This window comes from Falco rusticolus, chromosome 6 (assembly GCF_015220075.1).
Source record: "Falco rusticolus isolate bFalRus1 chromosome 6, bFalRus1.pri, whole genome shotgun sequence".
Lineage (NCBI taxonomy): Eukaryota > Metazoa > Chordata > Aves > Falconiformes > Falconidae > Falco > Falco rusticolus.
The window spans coordinates 6,395,820-6,420,467 of NC_051192.1; the positions used below are offsets into that span (position 1 = coordinate 6,395,820).

General features: G+C 35.6%; 1 protein-coding gene across 6 annotated transcripts in view; it reads left to right on the forward strand.

The window, feature by feature from the left end:
- Positions 1–24,648, forward strand: part of RGS7 (regulator of G protein signaling 7) — a 236,292-nt gene that overhangs the window by 105,027 nt on the left and 106,617 nt on the right. For all 6 annotated transcript variants that reach the window (XM_037392706.1, XM_037392704.1, XM_037392707.1 and 3 more), the window contains exon 3: positions 6,646–6,742. In XM_037392706.1, coding sequence (XP_037248603.1) covers positions 6,646–6,742 — 97 coding nt within the window. The remainder of the gene's footprint in view (positions 1–6,645; positions 6,743–24,648) is intronic.

The following is a 24,648-nucleotide window of genomic DNA, read 5'->3' on the forward strand; positions in this document are numbered from 1 at the left end:
AACAAAGTGTGCAGTCTATCATATTGATGCAAGTTCGGTGGTGAACACAGAGTAGATGGCAGGGACAAGCCTAGTGGGACTGTTAATCTAATTAGAACAAACTCAGATCTCAACAATAATTGCATAAAACTGGAATTGATTTTCAAATAAATTCAAAATAATCTAAATTATTCTTAACAAATGAAGGAAGCTTGCCCTGCACGCATTTCATATAAGCACAGGCTACTAGTATATATGGTAATATGGTTTTACAGCCAGTTTGGAACAATACCTGCTTGTTGTATCTGACACAGTACGGATAAATAGGACAAATTTCAATCTTAATTATAAACTCAGAAATTGACAATTACTAATGCAAACATAGAGTGATAACAGATAATTCTTCAGTACAGAGTTTTGTGCTCCCTGTGGAGTCAGAACACCTTTGACTCTCCTCAAGTATTCTCTTTGAGGACAGAGCATGAACTACTTGTTCACACCAGTGACTTTGTACTGCGGAAGGAACAGAACATGAGGCAGAGGCGTCAAGTGAATTAGGCTCCTCAAAGTATCTCCATTGCATCCATTTAATATGATGGGAAACTTTTGTGTTGATTTGTCATTTGATTTTTACAGTCTCAAATAATTACTTCAACAAATAGATGTTCTGAAAAGAATGAGACCAGTGGTTCTGGTATTCTTTTCATTGAGTAAGTTATTCTTTAATTTGATGCTCATCAGAGAGTACTTAGGGCAGCTCTCTGTATTGATTGATTGGAGAAGCAATATTGCTGACTTAGAGGAATGCCTGACTGACTGCTTTTGTTCCAGTAAGCTCAGATAGTTCCTGCATGACTGTCATTAACAGCTTGGTTAATCCTGCATGTTTTAAGCCATCTTTCAGTGTTGTACTTCTGTCAAAAATCTAAATGTACTTTTCTGGACTTGTGAATGTCTTAATATTTATTTTCATCCCAAGTAGGAATGAAGAGTTGAAATAACCCAATTCTGCATTAAATGAAAAATGCTAAAATCTTTGATACAGAGATGTCAAACAATCCCGTTTCTACACACTTGAATTAAAAAGAGTTGTCAGCACTCCTGACCTGAGATGATTTGCTTTAGTCTGTTGAGCAACACTGAAATACTTTATCTGGCAATCAGTTTGCCTGTATTTGTGCTTGTCAGTGCAGCCTCCCGGGATCTGTAGGTCCTGTATTTTGTGCTCTTTTCTTCTCTGTGATGCAGCTTGACTAGCTGAACAAAGCCCCCTGGTTCACTGAGTTGGGCAGCTCTCAGGTGGCACTTTGATGGTTCAATTAAAGAAGGATATTGCAACGATTGTTGGCATACATGGTCAGGCAAAGAGCAGCTCACGTGGGAAGACAGAGATTCTGAGGCTCCTAAAATGTAACTCTGATGGCATAGTTTAGCCATTCATGTAAATATACAGATTTTTTGCCCCAGTAAACCACAACAAAATATTTTCTTAAAAAATTTTCTGCATCCTGCAATTACAAGTTGTTTAGCTGGTGGAGGTCTCAACAGAAAATTTGTAGTACAGTTGGCAGTGTGAGAGACAGAGCATATGTAGTACAATGCAGTTTTAAGAGAGGATTACTGCAAAAGCATGAACATATTAGCAAGATAAGAATATATCTATCTATTCTGTATGGTTAGCATATGTTAGAAAACAGAAAAAATGGCCATTACCTTGTCAGAAACCTTGCAGCTTTCTCCTACCCTGCTGGTTTTGTTCAGCCCACATTGCTTCATGTACATCTCTGCATGGGGCGGGCTGGCTAAGGAAAGCCTCCTGCAGCCTGCTGGCCGGCTGCACTAAGGACCTCAGACTCCGTAACATGTTTAAGTAGGGAGTGGGAAAAAAAAATCTAGGGAAACTTGTTGCATAGTGTAAGAAATTATTATATATTGTAACTTCTTGTACTTTGTTAACATGTTTGGGTGAGTTTTGTAGTTAGTTCTGCCAGGTTATTCCACCCCTGCATTTGGGTAAAATGAGGAAGAAAGATTTTAACAAAGTTAACGAGGCTGCAGTGTGGGTGGACCCCAGTACACTCAATGTAAGAGCAATCCCCTGTTCTGGGGTACAATAACTGAGTACAAAATTATGCTTAGTTTCATTCTAGTATTCCTTATTATACTTTCAATTCCCTGGCATTGACATTTATTTTAGTAACCGAAATCAAACTGAGATAACTGTGAACATTTAAGTAGGTCAAGGCTTCAAGCTTTTGCCATCTGTTGAACTTCAGTTAGTTCCAGACCACTGCTTTCCTTTTCTAGCCTTGGAATCCATGTATCTAGTGACCATCTTTATGTGGAGTTGATTTAGGCTTGCTTTTAAGGGAAGAAAAAAATATTGTCCTGCACTGACAAACTTTTTGAGTTTTCAACCTTGTTGTATTTGAATTAATTAAAACCCAAGCAAACAACCACTTCTTAGGAAGCAGTGATGCTGAATTATGGTGCAAAGGGATGATTTTTGCAAGATGTGTGAATGATTAGCATTGAAATTCATGTTTAGATTTAGAAATGTAAAGATCAGGGTCTTTCCAATCTACATGGTACTGAAATCTAAGGAACCATAAACCTTTTGCTCCTAGGAGCTGAGTTCATTTCACCTAGCAGTAAATAGCTAAAGGATACTAATCCTGGTTTGTTGTCAAGACTTTCGCTGTCAATAATGGAGAAAGAGAGATACCTTTGGCTAGTGACTGATTAAAGACAGAAAAGGTGAATCGTAGCCTCTATGGCAGAAACCTGTTATGGTTGTATCAGAGAAGAAGAGAAGCATAGTAATAGTAATCATAGCCCTTCAGTGGACTTTTAGAAATACACACGGCTGAGAACCATTACCTTCACTTCCCATTTGATAACTTTTAATCTCTCTTCTCCATGGCCAGATACTACAGACTCCGTGGACATGTTAGTTCTCTGTGGGTTCTGCCCCGGGATAAGCCATGCTTGTCTCCATGTCTAGCTCCTAGTGCATTTGGAGCAGTCTGTAGTCATTATTAGACAATGGCTCCTGTATCCTGTAGCCTTTCTATTACAGGCTCTCGCTATAATTTTTTAAAAAATTATTATTATTCATATAAGATGCATTGTCAGTGTTGTCATAGAGTTAGTCTTTTAAATAGATTTCAGAGAGTTCTTGCATGTGAAGATGAAACCTGCAAATTATCTTCATAAGGAGACAAGTGAAGTATTAAATATTAATATTGTACGTTTGGTCTGAGTTGCCTATGCATCAGCAGGTTAGTGAGTTTTTGTCACAGTTAAAATTGCCTCACTGGCAAACAAATGGCACATTTTTTGAATTGTACATTCATTTAGAAATGCTCTTGTAGAATCCTTGCTGCCCTGTAAATTTCCTTCTAGCTACATTTTCCCTGTTAATAGTAAATAATGATGACTGAAAAGGCTAAAAGATGTGCTTATATAACTTCCTTTTCTCTAGCACATTGAGCTTCATTTGCAGAGTGATCTGGAGGCAGCTGTTGTTTGTGGAGTTCTTTTCTTGAGTTCCTTGAGAAGGCTTAAGGCTAAAAAAGATCCCGTTGCATGGACAGAGCCAGCCAGGTTTAGCTAGGTAAGCACATAAGAAAAGAACTGTGACAGCCTAATTCTGAGGTGAAGTGAAGGAGCTTATATTTCACTTCTGAGTGTCGGGTCAGGTGACTCCGAAGCAAACAATGAAACGTCAAGAAGGAAAATTATTATATCAGGTAGCAGCTTGTGTTTCCTAGATTAGACTTCTTGAGCAGAATTACATTAAGATTTTCTTTCATCATTCTAATTAAACTATTCTGCCCTTTTCATTGTCTTAGGTTATTGTTGATGAATGACAGAGAAGTGCCTTGAGTGCTGCTTCCCAAATATGATTAAATGAGATGTTTTTCTGTGAAAGAGATTATACATTAGCTGAATTTAAAGCAGCTACAACAGAAATAGGGACTACATATATCAAAAGTAAATTGTGCACCTGCATGTGTTGGATTAGATGTCTTTGAATCTTTAACTGAAGCATTTTCTTTTTAAATTTGCCTTTCATTTTCTGGAGTTCTTATGTTTAAGATTTGAGATGATCACAAAACACAAGTGATCTTTTAGATTTCTGTGCAAAAAGGGACAAAAAGGAAAATGATAATTTTGTAGTCTAAAAGATAACGCAGAATCTCAAGTCAACTGTAACTAATAAGGAGTCTGTTGTGCTGTATCCTGTTTCAGAACATTCCCACTCACTTATGCAGTAATCTTGGTATACTGAAATAACCAGGCAGTTCACAGTGATGCTGTCTGGAGTGTGAGCTGCCTTTTATACAGAGGGTGTATACTTCTGACATGGAACAATAATCTAAGCTAGACGTGCAGGGAAAGGTGTAATTTTGCAACGCAGACATCCTAGAGCTTCCTTCACTAATCAAAACAAGAAAACTGCCCTAGAGCTAAGCTGCAGTCCCTATCCGTTAGTTTTAATACAGTTTAGATTAGATCTTCTCCATGAAGCAAGTTTAGGAAAGCATATGTGAATGTCAGTTAACAATTTATTCGATATACCCTCAAAAGATTGATTACTGACAGCACTAGAAATTCTAGGCATTAACCATTTGCACTCTTGTGTGTTCCTGAGAAAGGGGTAACTGCATATTATGTTCCAGGTTTGTCCTACATTTATAGTAATCATTATAGTGCAGATATACCTTTGTCATGTTGCCTTGTGTATGAATTATCTTCTAGACTTTGTCCTAGTGTAACATACATTATTATGCTCTCTGCAGTTCTTGCAGTATTCTTGAAAGCTTACGCTGCATATGTGGAATTCATAATCAAATTTACTTCCATTCATTTCCATAGAAGACCATGGACCTATGATTATTATTTATTTTATTGTTTAAAGCAGAGATATTAACTTGAATTTCAATGACTTCTTATTCATTTAAAGGTTCAATAGGACAGTTTACCAACTGAATTTGGAAGGGGTAGAAACAAGCCTTCACTTATATGCATAATAAATACAGGGACAGATTCCATTTCATAGACAACGATTTGTCTACCTGACAATTTCTTCAGAAAATTATCAGTAACTTTTTCTATTTAAATAATTAAATTCTATGTCAGATGAAAGTCATTACAATGAACATTGGTTCTTTTCTTCTTTTACATTTGTACATTCCATAATTCTGAGCAATAGACTCGGTCTTCCACTTCTTGCTAACAGTATGTACTTCTTGTGTATTCTTTCTGCTTTGGACAGCGCCACTGGATTTGTGTTCCTTGGGTTTTTAAAGAATGATCCATAAGTACATGGCACACGTGAACCTCCAGACACTCTGTACATAAACAGGTTTTCCATGAGCAGTCAGACTAATTGATTTTGGTTTAATTTTTGGTATGGATTTTGGTTCTTTCTCCCTACACAAGCCACTGTTCACTGCAGCTCCCTTTCCTGGCTCTATACAACTCCCCTGCTGGGCCAATTAATGCACAGCTGCAACTGCTGCTGATTTGCTATTTGTTGATTTGGGTCATCTGACTTCTGTGGAAAAAAGCTGTGCAAAAGGATTTTGTCTGTTGGTCTCTTTTCTCAACACAACCCAGCCACAAACTTTTCATGAATTGTTTGGGAACCTGCTGTGGGGGGCAGAGGTGAGAGGCATTTTTTTTTTTTTTTTAATGATTTGACTAATAAAATAATATAAAATGTTCTGTCACACAGAGTTTTTCATAGGGAGAGTGTTGTTGATTTAAGGAGAAAGGAAGGATAGTTGTAATTCATTTTATCACAATATCATTTAATATTTTGAGAAGTTAGGTATTCAAAGAAAGAAAGATGGAAGTTATCTAATGTATATACTTCAATTATGAAATATGCAAGAATAAAGGTCAGCATTGTCAGCCTAATTACTGACTCTATTCTTTGCATTTTCCAGTAAAAGTGCTTGCTGTTCATAGTTCACATGAAAGTGAACCTTTGTGTTGGGCATAATTTATAATATTTATGGGCCAAATTTGTTTAAAACATGAGTCGGAAAAAATGAGCACATGTACAAATAGTAAAAAAAAAAAAAAATGACAGCAAAGTGATTTTAAACATTATACCTACAAAAAAATCTTATGTTTCTGGCTCTGCATTCCCCAGGGATGCAAAATTGCAACATGATGTATTTTTTTCCTCTTCTCAAAAGAAACAAGGAGGTTTTGCTTTGAACATAAAAGCTCTCTATTTTTTTTTAACAGCCTTTTTGAGAAATGTATCGGTCCCCTAGAAGGCTGTATAAGTCTATTTTGCTGTTATACGTGGTAAAATACCAGCAATACAATCAAAACCTGAAGCTCTATACCCAGCAGTAGTTTTTAACTACTTTTAGCTACATTAACTTTGGTTTGTGTTGGTATTTCTTTCTCAAAAGACTTTAAGCATGTACATTTTTTTTTTACTGCTATCCACAAATAAATTCTTCACAGTTTTTTAGCCTGTTCAATAAAAATACAGAAGTTGTAAGTTAAAAAAAGAAATAGCCAGACTGCACCTATCATTCTGAGAGATTGATCTTGAATTTCTTGGATGATTTATTTTTGGAAATAATTCTGGATTTCTTCATTCTTTCTTTCTTTTATTTTTTTTTTCTCTGTGTTCAGATGGAAGACGTCATAGCCCGCATGCAAGATGAGAAAAATGGGATTCCTATTCGTACAGTCAAAAGTTTTCTTTCCAAGATCCCCAGTGTCTTTTCTGGTAAGAGTCAAAGTGAATTTTATAGTTTTTTAAAGTTTCCTCTCTACCTCATGTAATGTGATGCTCAAACAGAAAACACTTTAAATTGAATTCTGTGGGGAATTCACAGTCATCTGGTCTGGAGGAGACATTGACTATCCTTTTAATGCTTTAATTAGAATTCTTTTACATTTCTCTCACTTTGGAGTGGGCTTACACAGAGATGTTTTTGCCAGTAAATTAAGTGAAGGGAATGTTTAATTTGCTACAAAAAGTCAGTTATCTGAAGACAGCAATATTTTTTTTTGCAGAGTTTCTGCATTTCATATCATTGTATGTATTTATATATGTGGATATGTATCTTTTTGTGCTACCAATGTTTATGGAGTTCTTTTGAAATAGATGCTGTTGTTGAACCTTCTTTTCCATACTCTGGTACCAGTTGCAGGTTTTGAAATGGAAAAGGTAGTCCTTACACTGAAAATATTTCTAGTAGTTTGTGCTGTCCAGAACAGCAAGAAGAATTCTATATATTCATTTTCAACCTTTGGAATATTTTTGCTAGTGAATAATTGTGGCACAAAGGAATGAGTTCTGAGTGAACAAAATGCATTCATGATTTGAGAAACTTCTTGTACAAAAACTAGCCTCTGAAGAATGGTCCTTTATTTTCCATAAGTTAGTACAGAATGGCATTCTATTAAATGATCCCTATTAATTATTATTCTCTGCCTTATCTGTGTGCTATAGATTTCAAATTAGACAGACTATGGTTATATAGCAAGAGACATTATTTACTAAAATATTAGTGGTTTTATTTTTCTTTTTAAACTGGGATAGTTGCCATACATTTAAAGGTTATGTTGGAATATATATACAGTAGTACACAGGAGTCACTCATACAACTTTTGGATTGAAGCATAAACTTTATCAGCTGCAGGGTGGGAAAAAGCATAGGAGAGTTCATTTTTTTCACTTTGTAGATTTTCTCCCTCAAATACCATGGCAGTAGTTTTTGCTACACATTAATAAAAAACCCACCAGAACAGCATAACTGTCACTTTAGTTTAATTAATCTACTGTCCTGTCAGTTCTCTATTCTAGATGGAATCTGAACTCTTCAAACCTTTGTGTTGAGAGTAGCGGGTTTCCTTTAATGTCCTAGGAGTTTATATATATGTAGCAAACAAATCTCATCTTAAACTCAAAACTATTGATTGGTAGGAAGTATGGGAATATTTTTGTCTAAGAGTTGTAATGCTAATCATGAAAATGTATATAATAACAGCTTATAGTACTGTTATTACCTGTAAAAGCATCCATATGAAAATGATCAAGTTAACAGCAGATGCTCTCCAGTTAAAAAATAGATATATATCTATATGCTTATATAGATATTTCTGTGTGTCTATGCATAAAAGCATGTATTATACCCATCCATCTGTCTAGGATTACATCCCATAAAAACTGGAACTTTGCTATTGTTTATTTGTGGGAAGAACTCAGATAGGTAGGTCTACCACAATTAAATCATGTTCCTGCAAGCTCTTAGAAAAGATCTGTAAGAGTCCTTTAAAGAACTTGTAAAAATTAAGTATGTCCATAAATTGTCTGTAGGAATAGGGTCTTATGGGCTAGCACTTTAATTATATTGTTATAAAAGCACGAGAGGTATTTTTATTTTTGTTTACTTTTATTCCATAGTTTTGCTTCTAAAAACAGCAAGTGAAAAGGTAGTTGAAAGAGCAGCCACTTTTTAATGCAGAATTACTGACCATATCTATTTAAAGGATGACTACATTAGCGAAATCAGCCTGGGGAATGGTATCTGAAGTTAACCTTTTAATATAATGTTGTGATTATAATAAATAGGATGATGTGATAATATTATTTCATTTACTAAGTCATTCCTTAAATGTTTTTACAAGTAAAATATCCACACAGGGAAACATTTCAAATACAGATAATTTATCTATAGGCTGTACATATTGTTGTGCTACAGAAAAACATGAAGAAAAAGAATGCTAAGTTAAAGATTATTTCACTTTTGAAATTTTGAAAAAATGATGAATCATATTGCTTTATATTTCATATATTCATAAAGAGCAAATAAGTTACTTTGTTATTTGGACATTTAGTTTTGTGAGCAATCTCCTTGCATTCAAAAAAACCATTTTTATTCATGTCCTTTTCTGAAATCTTTCAAAAGTTAGTCATTTAGTTGTCTTTACCTGATTAAAATATGATTAAAATGAGTTTACAAGCTATTTTATGAAAAAGAATACAAACCCATAGAGGTACTATTCATATTTGTATCCACATTTAGGAGTGTGTCAGATTGACTTTATGAAGCAAATTTATTTATGGTATAAGTTCATTAGTGTTGGTGAGTTAAAGAGAAAGTGAAAAGATTCAATTAACTTTCCAAGGAAAATATAAATCATGTGAAGTCTTGAGGTTTTTTTCATTCCTAGATGTGAAATTGATATTGTGCCTCTTCCATATAGACATTGCATTTTCCCTTTTTTTGGAAAGATTATTGCCATCATATGCCATTTTTATTCATAATTTTTCTTGATCTCATAAAATGCTTATTTCTCTCTAGCTAGGTGATTGTTAAGATAATGAGATGTTGCACTTTGCAAATGTATTAATATAATCATTAACTGCTAGTATTTATTTAAGCATAGTAGTAGTAGTATGCTTGGTAAAAATGGAGAATTTGTGTGTTTAAACAAAAAAATATTTTTCTGAAAAGCCGTCTGGCAGTCTCAGTAGCCGGGTCAGATGTGGTGAGGGACCCCAGAGGAGAGCAGTGTCTTAGTAGCTCGTCTCACTCACAAATCATAGGTGGGTGAGCCCAAGGAATGACTCACAGGAGCTACCTGCAGCAACAGTATTGTTTGTTACATAGAGGCAGGCAGCAACCCCCAAAAAACAGTGCAGTGGGAACTGGGTGACTCAGGGCACTAATAATAAGAAAAGGAGCATTTCATCTGTCATTAGTTTTGATCTTTCCCAGCTGAGTAATGAGCTGTTAGCACGGGATGATTTTTCAGTGCTGCATGTGAAATGAGTTGATAGGTTTATCCACTTCGGTACTGGAGATTACCTACCTGAAATACTAGATAAAAGAGAAAGCTTTACTACTTGGATTGACAGAAAAAAACCACAAAAGCATAACATCTCAATCATCTGGTACCTTTGAAGCAAAGTAATGTTGCATTATGGGTAAATACAAGAATTTGGGAATTTCCATTTTTTATACTTTTTCCAGAATAAATCAACTATGTGAGAGAAGCCAGGATTCCAATCTCCTAAACTCTAATTTTATGGACCCTTTTTTTAACCCCTTTTGGTGTCTCCAGTGCTGAAGACAGATTCCTAATTTCTTGATCTCTCCATTCCTTCATCTACCTTTTCTTGCATTCTTCTACAGGTATTATTTAATAGTAGACTCATTGCTGGTTTCTTTATGCCAGATCACCCTCTTGTTATTTGCAAACAGAGCCTCTAGTGCTAAAACTGCAAGCTCACTGCCTTGAGGTTCCAGTCTTAGTAAATGCTTTGATGAAAATGAGTAATGCTTTGATGAAAAGGTTTCTATTGGTACCTGAAGGACAGAAGCTGGCTCGTTCCCTCTCCTCCACCCATTCAGAAGGGCAAATACGAGCAGGGACTTGCTATCTTTATAGTTTCACTTCTCAAAGCAGAACTTTTGAGAATAAAAAGTTAATAATCCTCTATCCCCAAATGAATAGTTGGTTAGAAGTTAAAGCACCAATCTCTCTTGTGTGTCGTTTCCATTCATCACATTGTCAGTGATGGATTTGCATTCAAATGTTCGTGATCTTTTGGGAGTGGATATTTTTTAAGAGAGCTGGCTCTCTTATTTATTGATACCATGGTCATGATTTTTAGAGCCATGAGTAGAAAAGATTGACTAAGTGGCACCGTAAGATGGGATATACAGTCATTTCAAAGTACTGAGATAATTAACTGGTTAATGAGTGGTGCTTTGTATGCTTTACCATTTCAGGAAACCAAAGTAGACATTTGAGTGCTGTCTGCATACCTTCACCTCCTGTTTCTGTTTGTTTGCTGTCTTGGCCACATCACTGGGATTGTAACTATGGCCAGAGAAGGGTGCTCTTAAGCTGCTTAAAACTTGATCGAACTTTTGTATTTTATGGAAAATCAGCTTAGTGACAGCATTGCCGTTGTGTAGCTCAGAATGGCTATATGACAAGTTGTGGTGGGCTGGGATCGAATAAACCCCGAATGCTCTTACTCACTTGAAATGAAAAGTGAGTGGAAGAAATTAAGAACTGTTTCCAATAACTTTAATGATCCAAGATGATTGTGCTCTCCATTTTCATTTTAAAGCATGTGTTAATATCAGACCTTTAGAAAATCACCATCAGAATTAAAAGCTTTTCAAAATGTGAAAGTATTTTCATTGTTTATTTTAAACAGAACAACAAATTCTCATTTAAAAGATATTGCTTCCTAAACAAACAACAAAAAAAAGGTATTCATATGTTTACCTTTTAATTCAGTGGCGATTGCCATTGGAAGCATTAGTAAAAAGCAGAAAATACAATGAAGAGTGTCTGAGGCAATTTTGGAAGATTTTTCTGGGAAACTAAAATATCTTGAAAACCCATTGAAAAGTCTTTTAAAGTAATCTGTGTGCAAAACAGTCACCATAAATAACACTTCCCTTAAAATCAGTAGATATGGCAAGCTTATTTTCACAGACATTTGCAAAAGAAATAGGTCTGGAAGTCATGCATTGATGGGCAGAATATCTTAATACTTCTTCTCTTGGGAGATGGAAGAGTGCTGGGAATATTCATCTTGTTTGTTGTTCGTCCACATAAAGTGCACAGTTTGAATTAGATGATCCCCTCTTTCCCAAACGCGGTGTAAGGCCTTTACAGATCAGCATGTTTCCAGAGAAATAGCTCTGGGGCTTGTTGATTATGGAAACAAATTTGTTCCTAACTGTTCCTACTATGTTGCTTTTGTCATGAAAACACTTCCCTCCCTTTTCTACACTTTCTTCTTCCTATGGCATGTAAGATTTTACCAGTGTTTTTAGTGGAGTCTGGGGAAACCCGCTGCCTTCGCTATGACCAAAAATTTACCTAGTTTGCTGCCCTTGACACCCAGTCTCTGGACACTGGGCTTGTAACAATCATAGAAAATGTGAGGTGAAAAGGGAGCCCTGAATCAGCCTTGCATCATTCTGAAACTAGCGGGACTTCTGCGATCTATCACAGCTTCACTTTAGGTTGTTTGCCATTTTTCCTGGCATAACACCAGTTAAAAATTGTGGTTTTGTACGCTGTTTTTATAGCAGCAACAATGAGTAGTACTTAACAGAAAACAGAGAAAATAACCCCCTCCAACACACAAATGTACACACATATAAATAGCATGCATATTTATGCCATATATATTTGCCCATGGAGACAGTGCATAATATCAGCTTAAACCAAAACCAACTTTTAAGCTGATATAAGCAGCATCTGTAGTAGTGATTAGTAACATAGGTTCACTGAAATCTCTTATGTGCATAAAGCCTTGTAGGCAGACAAGATGAGAATATGTCTAAGGAAAAGCGCCCATACAGAAATATATTTAGGGGTTCTATGAAAATGGTTTTTCTTCCTGGCTATCTCTTGGAAATCTCTTAGAAAGAAGTTGTATAGCTTCGAAAGCTTTCCTAGAAAGATGTTTTATAGCAAAAATTAGAACTAGTTAAATAAAGATCAGTTAGAGTTTTCCAGGCACCTGTATTTTAAGTAATTGTTTTAATTAGGAAGCACAGCAAAGTATACTACTTGACTTAATCAGTTTATGAGGTACTTCTGTGATAGCAAAGCTGTCTGTTTAAATCACATTGAAATTTTTTCACAGGGCAATTCAAGGTACACAGAAAAGAAGTGTTTTCTGAGAAGAAAGAGTTGCTGTTGTGTTTGCTGTCACTAATTTCTGAGACAGGAGGGAAAATTGCTGCTCATGTTAAGAATGAGGAGAGGAAGTATATAGCTGAAGAGAAATGAAGTCTCAGAATGAAATCCTTGTTGGGTGTTAGTAGTGGTCTTAGCACAATGTGAAATTTGTTTCATGATACACTTGTTAAGTAGTCTCTGGAAACTGTCCCAGTAAAGAATCCACTTAAAAAGAAAAGAAACCCAATCTGGTTCCTCTAAGGTCATAACCCTTGAGTCCAGAAACTACCCACTGTCTTAACAAAAATCAAACCTTTGCAATAAGATTTGTACATGTGATTTTGTATGAGCATAATGTAATCTGAAAACTGGGAATACATGTTAGTTGGTTTGGGTCATGACTATATGGCCAAATTAGAATGGAACAGAATAGTTACAGAGAATATCTGTGTACACGGCTGTAGTTATGCAGGTACTGTAATTGTTTTATAAGTAGAGACAATAGATATTAATACAACTACATTGTGGAGTAAGCATTGAAAAATACCTAGCTTTTCAATTTATGTGTCATTGTATGCTGTTGTCTGGTGGCAAGTCTTTGGTTGACTGGTTGTTATTTATTATATGTGTATAGGAAGCAATGTAGATGTGATAAGTGTTGCTGATACAGATACAAATAATATTTTATTTAGAGGCATCCTGCTAGGTGTAATAGAGTGTAAACATATACATTTGCTTTTCTTTTTAAGATGGTACAAATACATCTGGGATATTCCTCTTAAATGGCATCTAACATTGACTCATTTTGTGACATTTGAAGCAATGCAGTTTCTTTCTGCTCCAGTTTTACCATTTCACTACATTAAATTATATCTTATTGTCTTTAAATCTACTGTTTTAAAGGGATCCAAAATATTCAAATGAACTGCATGTAAAGAAGAAGTGGTGCTGTATTTGCAGATTTCAATCTGCCATTTTTACAGCCCGATAAGTACAGTTGGCCAGCAGTGAAAATAATCAAACTAATTAAAATAATCCCCTGGAGAATATGCCCCTTAAGCAAGAAATCAAGTTAGCAGGGTTTACAAGATGACTTGTGATTTAGCTCCTAATTCTGTTAGTTCCAGCTATGAGGAAAAAGACTTTGTTGTTGCAGTTGCATCAGGGGACTGCACGCTTGTCTTTGCAAAAGGACAGCAAGGAATAAATTCTAATAAATGTTTATTTCTGTTGCTGCTGAAGTTATCCACAGAGTAGTTTTGCATGATGCCATTATCAAACAGTATATGTACACTTTGTAATAACAAATGTCACCATAACACCAGGATTTTGTGTTAGTGGGATGCCATTTGATGACCCCCATTTCACTGCAAGTAAGATGCACTCAGCCTAACTGCTTTACTAGGTGCTAGTGTACATCTGGATTGTCTGGAATTTTTTTCCTGAACAATGGCTTGGTATTTTTTATTATAAGGCCTGGTAGTGCTACAGTGTAGAAGCAAGAAAGTGGGAATGATGGGTGTTTGGTGAATGTTTCACTGTTGGAATATTTAATGTCTGTGAAGAGTTTGAGTTGTTGCTGAGAATTTGGTTCCATTGCATCATACGGAAAACGCCTGTCATGGGGTATTTGCAGCAGACAATTCAACCACCTCAGCCCTTCCTGGAATATTTAGCTTTTGAAGGATTTTTAAAAAGTGCTTTAGGGGGGGAAAAAAACCCAAAAAAACTGTTCTTAAAATAGTATATATTATTTCTTAGAGACTTACAGAACAGTTTGTAACCTTTTTTGCTACAACAGCTATACATGTAGTTTTGATATATAACCAGCAAGGTATATGCATTTCAGGTATTTCAATATGCCTGTTTGGATCTCAATTTAGCCATCAATGCATGCAAATATTCTTTTTATGCATTAAATTGTCACAAATTGCATGAGAGTTAGCCATTTAAAACTGCTGCACAGCTAACTTGGGTTCTGAATATGTAACAGGCTTGTGGAAAATGTTGAGAAGGTGGTTGACAATTAGGTTCTATTTTTCTTTCTCTTCAGAGCCAAATACCAAATTAATATTTGCATGTGGAGGTCTCATGGATAGCAGCCCCCTATGTGCTTGTCTGATGCCAGAATTTTTGCCCTTTAAGCTTTTGTAATCGACTGTGAGGTGGCTAAAATGTGGAAATACTTTATGGACCTGTAGACCTCTGTAGACTCTACCATCTTGTCAGAGCTTTCTTCCTGTAAGTTTAGGACTTATGGAAGGAAAGGATTGCAGATCTTAAATATATACTAAAATGCCCAGCTGTTGCATGAACTACTTTCTTTCTAGAACAGGGAATATTTTATGAATAGAGAAAAGGCAATGGGCCAAACCTGCCTGTTAATGGTTTGTTTGCATAAATTCTACCTTCTGCCTCTCTTCCCACTCCTTTATCCTCTCCTGATTTTTCTAATTGCTTTCATCAGTAATCATTTCAAGCTAAATTCTCCTTGCTTCCATACTCTTCAATGTAAAAAAAAAACAAAAAACAAAAAACAACACACTACCAAAAAAACTCCTTGTTTTCTGAGTAGTACTATTTTTGTGTTCCTACTATCTGAATTCTAGAAGTGGGCACTTTTATACAATTTTATCAAGTCCTTTCATACTTGCAAAGGCATCTATTCAATAGAAAAAAATAAAAAAATCAGAATTCTGTCTTAATAAAAGGTGGAGGTGGAATGACTCATCTCTTTTGGTTTTGTGCCTGGGGTCAAATACAGTTTTACAGAAATTCTTTAGGCTACTCATATTAACTACATCTTTTCAGACTGTTGATATATCCTCTAAAACTTTTATCATGTGTTCAAAAATGACATGCTACAAAGGCATAGTTACAATAGTCAAACATTTGCAGATGGACCTCAACTGTCCTGCTTGTGCTATGGATTGGTTGCCTTGGACTGGAAGTAGGTAAATATATGGTTGTGTTACAAGGAACATAATGTTGTTCTAGTAGGATTTAGGAGGCTAACCTTGATTTTGTGTCATCCTTACTTGGAAGCTTCTGGCAGGCATGATGTCTCCAAATTCTGAACCATTTAAAGGTCAGTAATTGAGTCTATTGTTCCAGAAAATGCATGGACAATTGGTCATTCTAGCAATTCACTCCTCTAGGACAGTTCCTGAAAGTAAATAGGAGACCATGGCTTGTCTCAATTTTTTTTTTCTTTAGGTCTTAAAAACACATTTCTTCATATATATATATAAACCCACCACCTACAAACAAACACAAAAACCCCAACAAAATGCCCCAACCCAAAAAAACAGAATGAGTGGGATGTCCATCTTCATGTTTTTGTCATAGCTCTTTCCTCATTTGGGCGGCCATGCAAGGGACAGGGAAGGCAGCTTCCGCAAGGCGGTGGTGTGCTGTACAACTGCTGAGCAGGTACCATTCAGCAGTGGTGTCCCGAGCTCTGTCAGACTAGCACGAAGGTAATGTATGCATGAGTTGGATGGTCTAATATATTGCTTAATTTCATGTGATGCACCGGAGATTTAGGACACTGCTTATAAGTTACCTCTGCAATGCGTTAAATGATTTCTGTGATTTAGTCTCAGTTAGCAAAACTTTTATTCTGAGAGATGATGTGCCATGTTTAATCCAGCCAGTCACCTAATTGGTTTTGGATCTAGTCTGATAAAACTACACTTTTTGGATGATGCTTGAGCCTTTATTTCTGATCATTAATGATGGCATGTAAAACAGAAATAAAAATATAAAAAAATAATCTGAAGAACTGCATTCAAAAGCAGCTATATTAAAATGGAATTCTATATTAGGCAGAAGAAAATCTTATAGGGCAGCTGATGAGCTATGAAACACGTTATTGTAGCAGGCTAGAGGTATACGTACCACTTTTAGAGAAACACTAAAACTGAGAATAAAGTGAATATCAAATACCTCTTGGAAATGTATTTTAGTAGAGCCGAGATAAATGTATAGAATAATAAACTTAAGCTACCTGGCTAACTGGAAAGTCCCAACTGAGAAACAGGTGACCACCTACATTTTAGGAAAGGGAACAGGATTGTGAGATGTCAGTGTCAGGGAAGAATTGCGAGACTCCTGAACAGGAAGGGACTTGGGAAGATGGAAGGCAAAATTAAAGCTTTTTAATGACAGAAGGAAAAGCATTACCAGGCACTACTAGCTTAAAGGCTCCAAACTGCTTAAAGATACTTGCTTTTTGATCAAAGACATTGCATGTTTTTGGAAACAGTATCTGTTTGGATTATTTGGGAGGAGTAATTATTAATTTAGGATCAGAAAAAAGGAAAAGCCATCCTCAAAGAACATAAATTATTTAATGCGGAATGACTTCTTGTGGAAGAAGCAGAATTTTATAGGGAAAGTGTGCCTTAACTTCTCAGTACTGTGAGTTTTGGAGGGCTTTGGTGTTCTAAATTAGGCTATTTGAATTATGACGATCCAGAATGAGGTGTGTGTCTAGACACTGCAATCTGTGATAATCTTACTAGATTTTAAGAATGTCCTATCTCCTTGAATTGCTTTGGAAAAGAATCCAACACATGCATACTATTATCCATTTACACTTGTGTTTTAAAATGTAATATTCTAATTAATTTCAGCTGAAAAGTCACTGATTGATAGCTGAAGGGTTTGAAAATCCAAATTTCCTTCCAATTTAATTTTCTTAAAGCAGAACAGAAAAAATAAGTGTTGAAGTGAGAGTGAAATAGCAATTTAGTCCTATATATGAAACACCTATTTTAAATCAAATCATAACTGTTCTTCTGAAAAGTGGCCCCCTGCCTAAAGGTTTTGTGTCAAATATTCCTGGATCTTTTGTTACAAAAGATGAGATAAAATCTGTAATTTGGTGTTTGTGGAATGTTCTTCTGGCACACCTCTGCAGCCTGACTATTCAGTCCACATCATCAAACTTAGACATCAATATTTGCTGAGTCTATGCTCGGTTTATTACTAGTCAAGACAAGATAGAAACTGTCTGTACTATCTGTACTTAAAATGGACTGCTGATGTGCAGGTAGATGTAGTGAGAGATTTAGAAGGCTAGGAATAAGAGGAATAAGTAAAATATCATTTCATGAATGATAATTTACAGTCTTCTGTACAAGACACCAGGTAGAGATTACAGGTAATTATTTTTTTGAAAAAAATGAAATGTCATTTGCAGTTTAACAAGGAAATCACTGAATTTAAATGCTGGGTTTTTATAATGGGCTAACAAAACAGGACATTTAATTTATAAAAATATATCAAACAGAAAGAGAACGGGACACTATGGAACATAAGCAAGATTTCCTAAGTTTCGCATTAGCTAAAGCAAGCATATAAACAGGGAGAATATGTAGCAAAAAGAAAAATGTAATATACTACTTGTAATATATGCAGTAGATGTCCTCAGTCAGCTGAAACTCTTCTCAAATCAACATATCTGTCAAATAAAAGAGATTATAGCCCTGTGTCTCAGATCTAATAAAGATTTGGATCAGTATTGGAAACCTTGTTGGAACTATTTTTCTATTATTTTGGGAAGGAAAAAGTTCCTGCTGACATAATTTTAAAAATAAAATATGCTTTTCATCTGTGATTAGTATTGACTTGGAAAGAAAGAAGCAGCAACAGAGAAATCCTAAGTAATAAATTCTGCCTTTAAATCAAGTGTGGGTTTTTTCTCTCTTTTTTTTTTTTTAATTCTTTTTTCTTTGGCATTACTATTTCCAATGCTTGATTTTTTCCTATGAAATGAAAATATTTGAAAGATTTGTGTACCCCAAAAAATACTCAAATACCTTTTACACGAAGAAAAACTTTAGTAAAATCCATACAGATTTAACTAGATCTTTCTTTACTCAGAACTAAGTAAAGCACTGCACTAAATATACACCTCAGCACTGAAATAGGAGGTATGTGTCTCAGCAGCTCTTAACAACTAATCCAGTTTTTATGATTATGGCTAAAGAATCGGAAACTATTAATTGACTACAGATAAGACAGCACCCAGCAGGATCAGAGAAAACCAAGAAAACAGCCATCCACGCCTGTCACCAGGTCTGGACCTGTGGTGCTGCTGCACAAGCTTTTCTTTTCATGATTGTACGTAACTGCAAAATTTTTTTGAAAACCAGTTTTTGTATAACACAACAGACATATTTAGTACATAAACTGAGTGTATTTAGCACTTTGAAAAATGGAAAGGAAGTGGTAAGAATGAAAGTATAAGCAAAGAGTGATCAGTATTATATACACACTATATTTTTCTCATGACCTTTGTATATGGCAGATACTTGGGTAATATATGGTTATAGCACCAAAAAAAAGAGAGAAAGCCTGATGTTAAGCTCTTTTCATGGCTCAAATGTACAGTTTATATTTCTCCTCATCTGCTTAAGTCACACCACTAAAAGGAAAATGCAGCAAAACAGTGCAATGAAAGTAACTTTTACACAAAGTAGAATCAATATTTTATGGAGTAGCACAGTATTTGACATCAGCATATTTAAAAATGAGTAAAAAGTATGAGGACTAGTGGGTGCAAACTATTCAGTTCTATTTCATCAACACAGGCTCTGTTTTGAATCAAAATAAATCAGGCATTACTGCTCAAAATGCTGCCTTAAGGAAACAAACTCAGAAATGTACATTTTAAGAAGAGTGATACAATTAACCAGTAAGACAGAAGAAAACATGTTACTGTAAGATAATACATAGCTCAAGGGCATTGAAACCTAGGAAGCATGCTACCTTGCAGTACCAAAAACTGGACAGTCTTATTGGGGTTAATAAAATACCAACCTGCATAGAGAAAAGAATAAAGAATTAGCTACACAAGGCAGCTACAAGCCATTCTTAGCTGAAGCATTTAAGACAGCAGTAGCTATTAACAACATAGTGCTGAATTTATAAGAAGAAAATGAGTTATGGAAGAGCAGAACTTTAAATTAGTGCTGTATAATATGAATATATACTAATTTGCAATGCATGTGAAATCTAGGAGGGCAGGTAAACAATTTCTAAGAAAAATGTCTTTTAAGTTGCCATAACAGACAATAGCAGTCTGCAAAAAAAAGTTATCATATATATAGGCTTTCATGACAAATATAATTGCTTCATGCTTTGTAGCGCAAATGGGCAAATTTATTTGCAAATGCTTTCAAGCTACTATTTGAAAGGAAGACAGCCTAACAAGTATCTTAAATCTCTTTCCTTTAAGGAAGACACCATATAAAATGTGATGAATCAAACCCAAACAGAATACTAAGATTAATGCAAATAATATAAAGAGTTTTCATATGAAATAAAACTGGGAACAAGCCTGATATGCTTAGAAGACCTGCCTGGATTCAGCATGTTAAACACTGACCTTTATCTGTATGTTTCCTGTATCTTGCATGGCTTTTATAAATACAGTCAGGCTAATTCACTATTAAATAAATACTTGTGATAGCTAGTTCAGCACTTTAAAAATGAGTATGTTATTAAGACTAAGTCTTGCTCATTTGAAGTGACATGAAAATTTGCCTGTCATTCTTTAAGTACATTTATTTAATATTTTAAGTAAAACACTCCTCTTATAAATGCACACACACACAAAAAAAAAAAAAAAGAAAAAAGAAAAGTACATTTAGTCTTTCTAGTATTGTCTAGGGCATAACCTAGGGCCGTAAGTAGGGCTTGGAATTTGGTCTTTTGGGTTTTCATGGCTGAGTTGGCCATTCTGTCTTTGCGGCAGCAGGCTCTCTGTTTGGCCTCTCTGGTCACCACTCCCATACCTATAAAGTGAACCATGCCTTCATCAGTGTAGTACTAGGGAAGTTAATGGTGCTAAGGTTCCTTCACATACTGTTTTGCAAATTGGTAAACTAAATAAATGATTCTCTGGAATTCTTTGCTGGGCACTTTGTAAGTTTTATATCTTTAGGAGATACAGTCACTTTAAACAGTACATCTTCTGGGACAAACTGAGAATCATTCCTTAACTGTTTCCCTTGCTAAAAGGCTTTTTTAATCAGTGACCATTCTTCTGGTGAATCATGTCCCTTGTGCCAAATATAGGTAACCAGGCTTGGAGCAGGTGACCACATCAGTCAAAACCAAGACAACAGCAGGCCCTTCAAATAACACATCCTTCAACAACTTGTTGTAACTACCTGTGTGTACATACTCACTTTTCTTTCTTTTTCCTGTGTTTTTTTTAGCACAGTCACCTAATCAGCATCTAAGATACTCTCTGCCTGATGCTGTAGAGGCCTGTCCCTCACTGGGTTTCCTGTGGGCAGGGAGGAGGGAGCACAGCTGCTAGATAGTTCTCCTGGTTTTTACCTGCAAGACTTGAGGTACAATCATTTGTCTAGGTTTCCTTTTGAAGGCATCAATTGTACCTCAAGCAAAGAAGGTTTTTTTGATGAAGGGAGGGAATATAATCACATTTCTAATGCCTCCAGTAAAGCAAACATGTTTCGTGTCAGAATAGCTTGAATGCTTCTTTACAGGTAGTGAAAGATGTGATAATGTCCATTTTAAAGCATGGCTGCTTCAGTTTGCATAGCACAGGGAACTGTTTGAAAGATATTCAGGTCATCATCCTGAACAAAATGAGGAGTTGGAGCCTTGGTTTTTGTATATCCATGCCACCTGTCCAGGTAGAAAAAGTGTAATTGAGTATAAAAATGTACAGTACTGTGCAGTGAAGTTCTTTTTCTGTTCAAAGTAAAATATCTCTAGATGGTTATGGTTTCAGTACAATTTTGCATGCATAACGATCTTAGAGAGAATAAAGAAATACACTAAGTTTTTAAGCAACTTTGAATCACAATTTGTTTGTCTCAGCATATGTCATAGTTGAGAAGAATCTGAGACATATTTCGATATTTTGGTCAACAACTTCCTGAAACTGTTTATTCAAAAAATTTGAAACATTTTTAGTGACCATAGAGAAGTTACTATGGATTTTCCCATTGCAACTAAGAGAATGGTTTTATAATATTCCCTCTGATTCCACCTTGAATAAATAGCAATTACTTTTAAGCGTGGCACCAGAATGAAAAATATACCTGAAATTAAAGATTAAGAAGACATGAGTCAAAACTGCCAAAATACTAAGTTCAATCTTATTCTTATTTTCAAAAAGAACATATTTTAGAAACTAAATTCTAGTGAGTTCCCAAATATTTTTAACTCCACTCTATATAACTCACTGTCTGGAAACCAATATAGTAGTTACAGGACCTCTGATTTTACAAATACATTTTCCAAATGGTATTTGATATATAAAATTGCAAAAAGTGTTAGCTTTTCAAAGCTCATCCATTTTCTTTACTACATGGTAGGAGGAGAGATGACTCATCATCACTAGAGAGGCATGGTATGAGCTAAGCAGAGCTAACACTGCTATAGTTGTAGTGTTTATATTGCATGACAAGAATATCTTTGAATTTAGTTAAGTTAAAATGGAAGCAACACGTTATTGAAGATATACAGTGGAATAAAGATTTTTGACTAATTCTGATAGAGTTTGTCATGGACAAGGTGAAACCTTAAGAGAAAAAGGTAGATGAGATTGCCTTTTATTATCTTTTTATTTTTGCTCTTACATCTAGAACTATCACTTGACTTTCCCTGACTGCTCAGTGTAGCAGATCCTACAGCATTGTGCTCTGGTCTTGCCAAAAAGGTGAGGCCATCACAGTGTAATGAAGCACATCCCTCTTAGTTCTGTTCAAGACTTCTACATCTGCTTCATTTATAAAAACTATCTGTTAAGAGCCTTTCTGAGGCTCTATGTGGCAGATCAGTTTTCCACTGTGAAGTGTTTTTAAAGCCACGCTGTTTCATGAGAAAATTGTTGATATTGTTGTTAAGTGGAAGTACTGAAATAATACTTTTTGGTTTTATTGTTTTATTATTATATTCTGTTAGAAGCTATCTTACAAGTCAGAAGGATGAAGATGAAACATTCTGTTTGTTTTATACTAGAAAAAGGCTTCACCCTATTGAATTAAACATTTTGATAGCATTAAAGGGAAATATTTTGGATTTTTTCAGTTTTTGCTAAGGGTGGATGTTTGGTGTAGGGTTTCCACTTCACAACAAAATGAAATTTGAAAGCCTCAGAATTTGCTGCAGGGTAGAAACTCTGGTGTCTTGTGAGTTCTGTTGTGATTTGAGAAGCATTTTTTGAAGGATGGCAGGGAAGCTCAGACAATAATGGAGAAGTCAGGGGCTACACTGAGAACCACAGAATATGATCTGTTTTCATTATCCTGTTAAATTGTCACATCAGAAATGCTGATTGTAGGGTCCTTAGCAGAGTGACTTGCTGTTCCAATGTGTTTGAATAGCAATTAGTATAAAAACGTTTCCATACTAATATTACTGATTGATCTCTGCAACACCAAACTGTGGAGTAGCTTCTGCCTCTGTCAGATCTTCTGCCTTGCCTGATACACTTGGCTTGATGATCATCATCTTTACTAAGATTAGAGTATAGCAAGTTTAGGTAGTGCTAAAAGATTACATATATGTATTTGCTTTGTATGTAGCAAGAGTTACTTGCAAGTGCTTCATCTTTAGAACCTGTGTTCAGATCTGTAATTTTCCTCTATTTTCTCAGTGCACACATGTTCTTGTTTGATAAGTTGTCTATCTTTGTTACCTCACTTGCTCAAAAGAATAAAACACTAAGTAGCAAGTACATCTCTCATAAGGCAGGCTAAATGGTGATTTTTAAACACATAAGGAAAAGTTATTGAAACTTAAAGGTATATTGATGATGATAGGATCTTGTTGCCTTTTTTCACTGAGTGCCAGTCATTTCTAGAAGTGTAACTGGGAGGGAAGCCTCATTCCTATTATTAAGAAATATGGAAATCAGAGTTTTAAAGCTGAAACTATAGATCTTTTATGCTCGCCTAAACTAATAAACAATCACTTTCTATTATAAAGAAGGGGAAGCATATAAAAATATTCCAACAGCAATTACTTAAAACCATGGAATGTCTGTGTTCTAGAAATAGCAATGTTCAAAGACATACTCTTTGCAAAGTCAGTAAAAGATGAAAGCTAGTGTATTTTAAATGAACAAAGTGTTCTGAATCTTCCTGGCTGGTTTAAATTGCTGCTGTGTTTGTGTGCTGCGTGACAAACTGACTGGTCATCTCTCATTTAAGCAAGATGTTTTACTGGCTGCTGATGTGACTAGCAAAAAAGATCCTGCTGACCTGAGATACCGCTCTCCTGTGAGTGTATGGAAGACACAGTGGAGCTTAAACTGCTACATTTCCCAGTCCCATTCAATGAGGGCAACCATGCCGTGCAAACAAGGTCAGGCAGGCTTAGGGCGGACTCTCGGCTAGAGGCTGGTGAGCTCTCAAGAGGCACAATGGCCAGTGGAAGCATTTGCTAGCCCAAAACCTTTACAGAGGAGAATTCATACTGTTGCAAATTTTTGCTGAGAATGCTATGCCATCCACAGCAATATGCTCTGCTGAAGCTATGGAAAGGATCAATAATGCCAGTTTGGCAGCGGTAAAGGCAGCAACATGTCAGGTATGAGGAAACAAAGGAGGTTATGTGTAAGCAGGAGCCCCTATTCCCATCCATTGGACATGACTTGTTGAAAATAGTGCTATGGCAGGTATTTATTTGTCTATTGGTATTTGATAGGGGCTCATTTCTATACAGGGTCAAATAGAATTGGCATAACAGAAAGGAGGACTAAACCAGCCTAGTATATACTTACTTTCCAAGTATAAACTTGATCCATGCAAAGTGAAGCAGAAATTGGAAGGGGATAATCTACTTAAGTCTTCCCTCCTAGGTGACCTATATCCATCCTCTTTTGCATCAAGAAAGACTCTTACCTGTCATATTAACAGTACTTCCTTTTCTCTGTATTTTGGAGAGGACAGTAGCTCCATTCCCAGGCTATGAAGC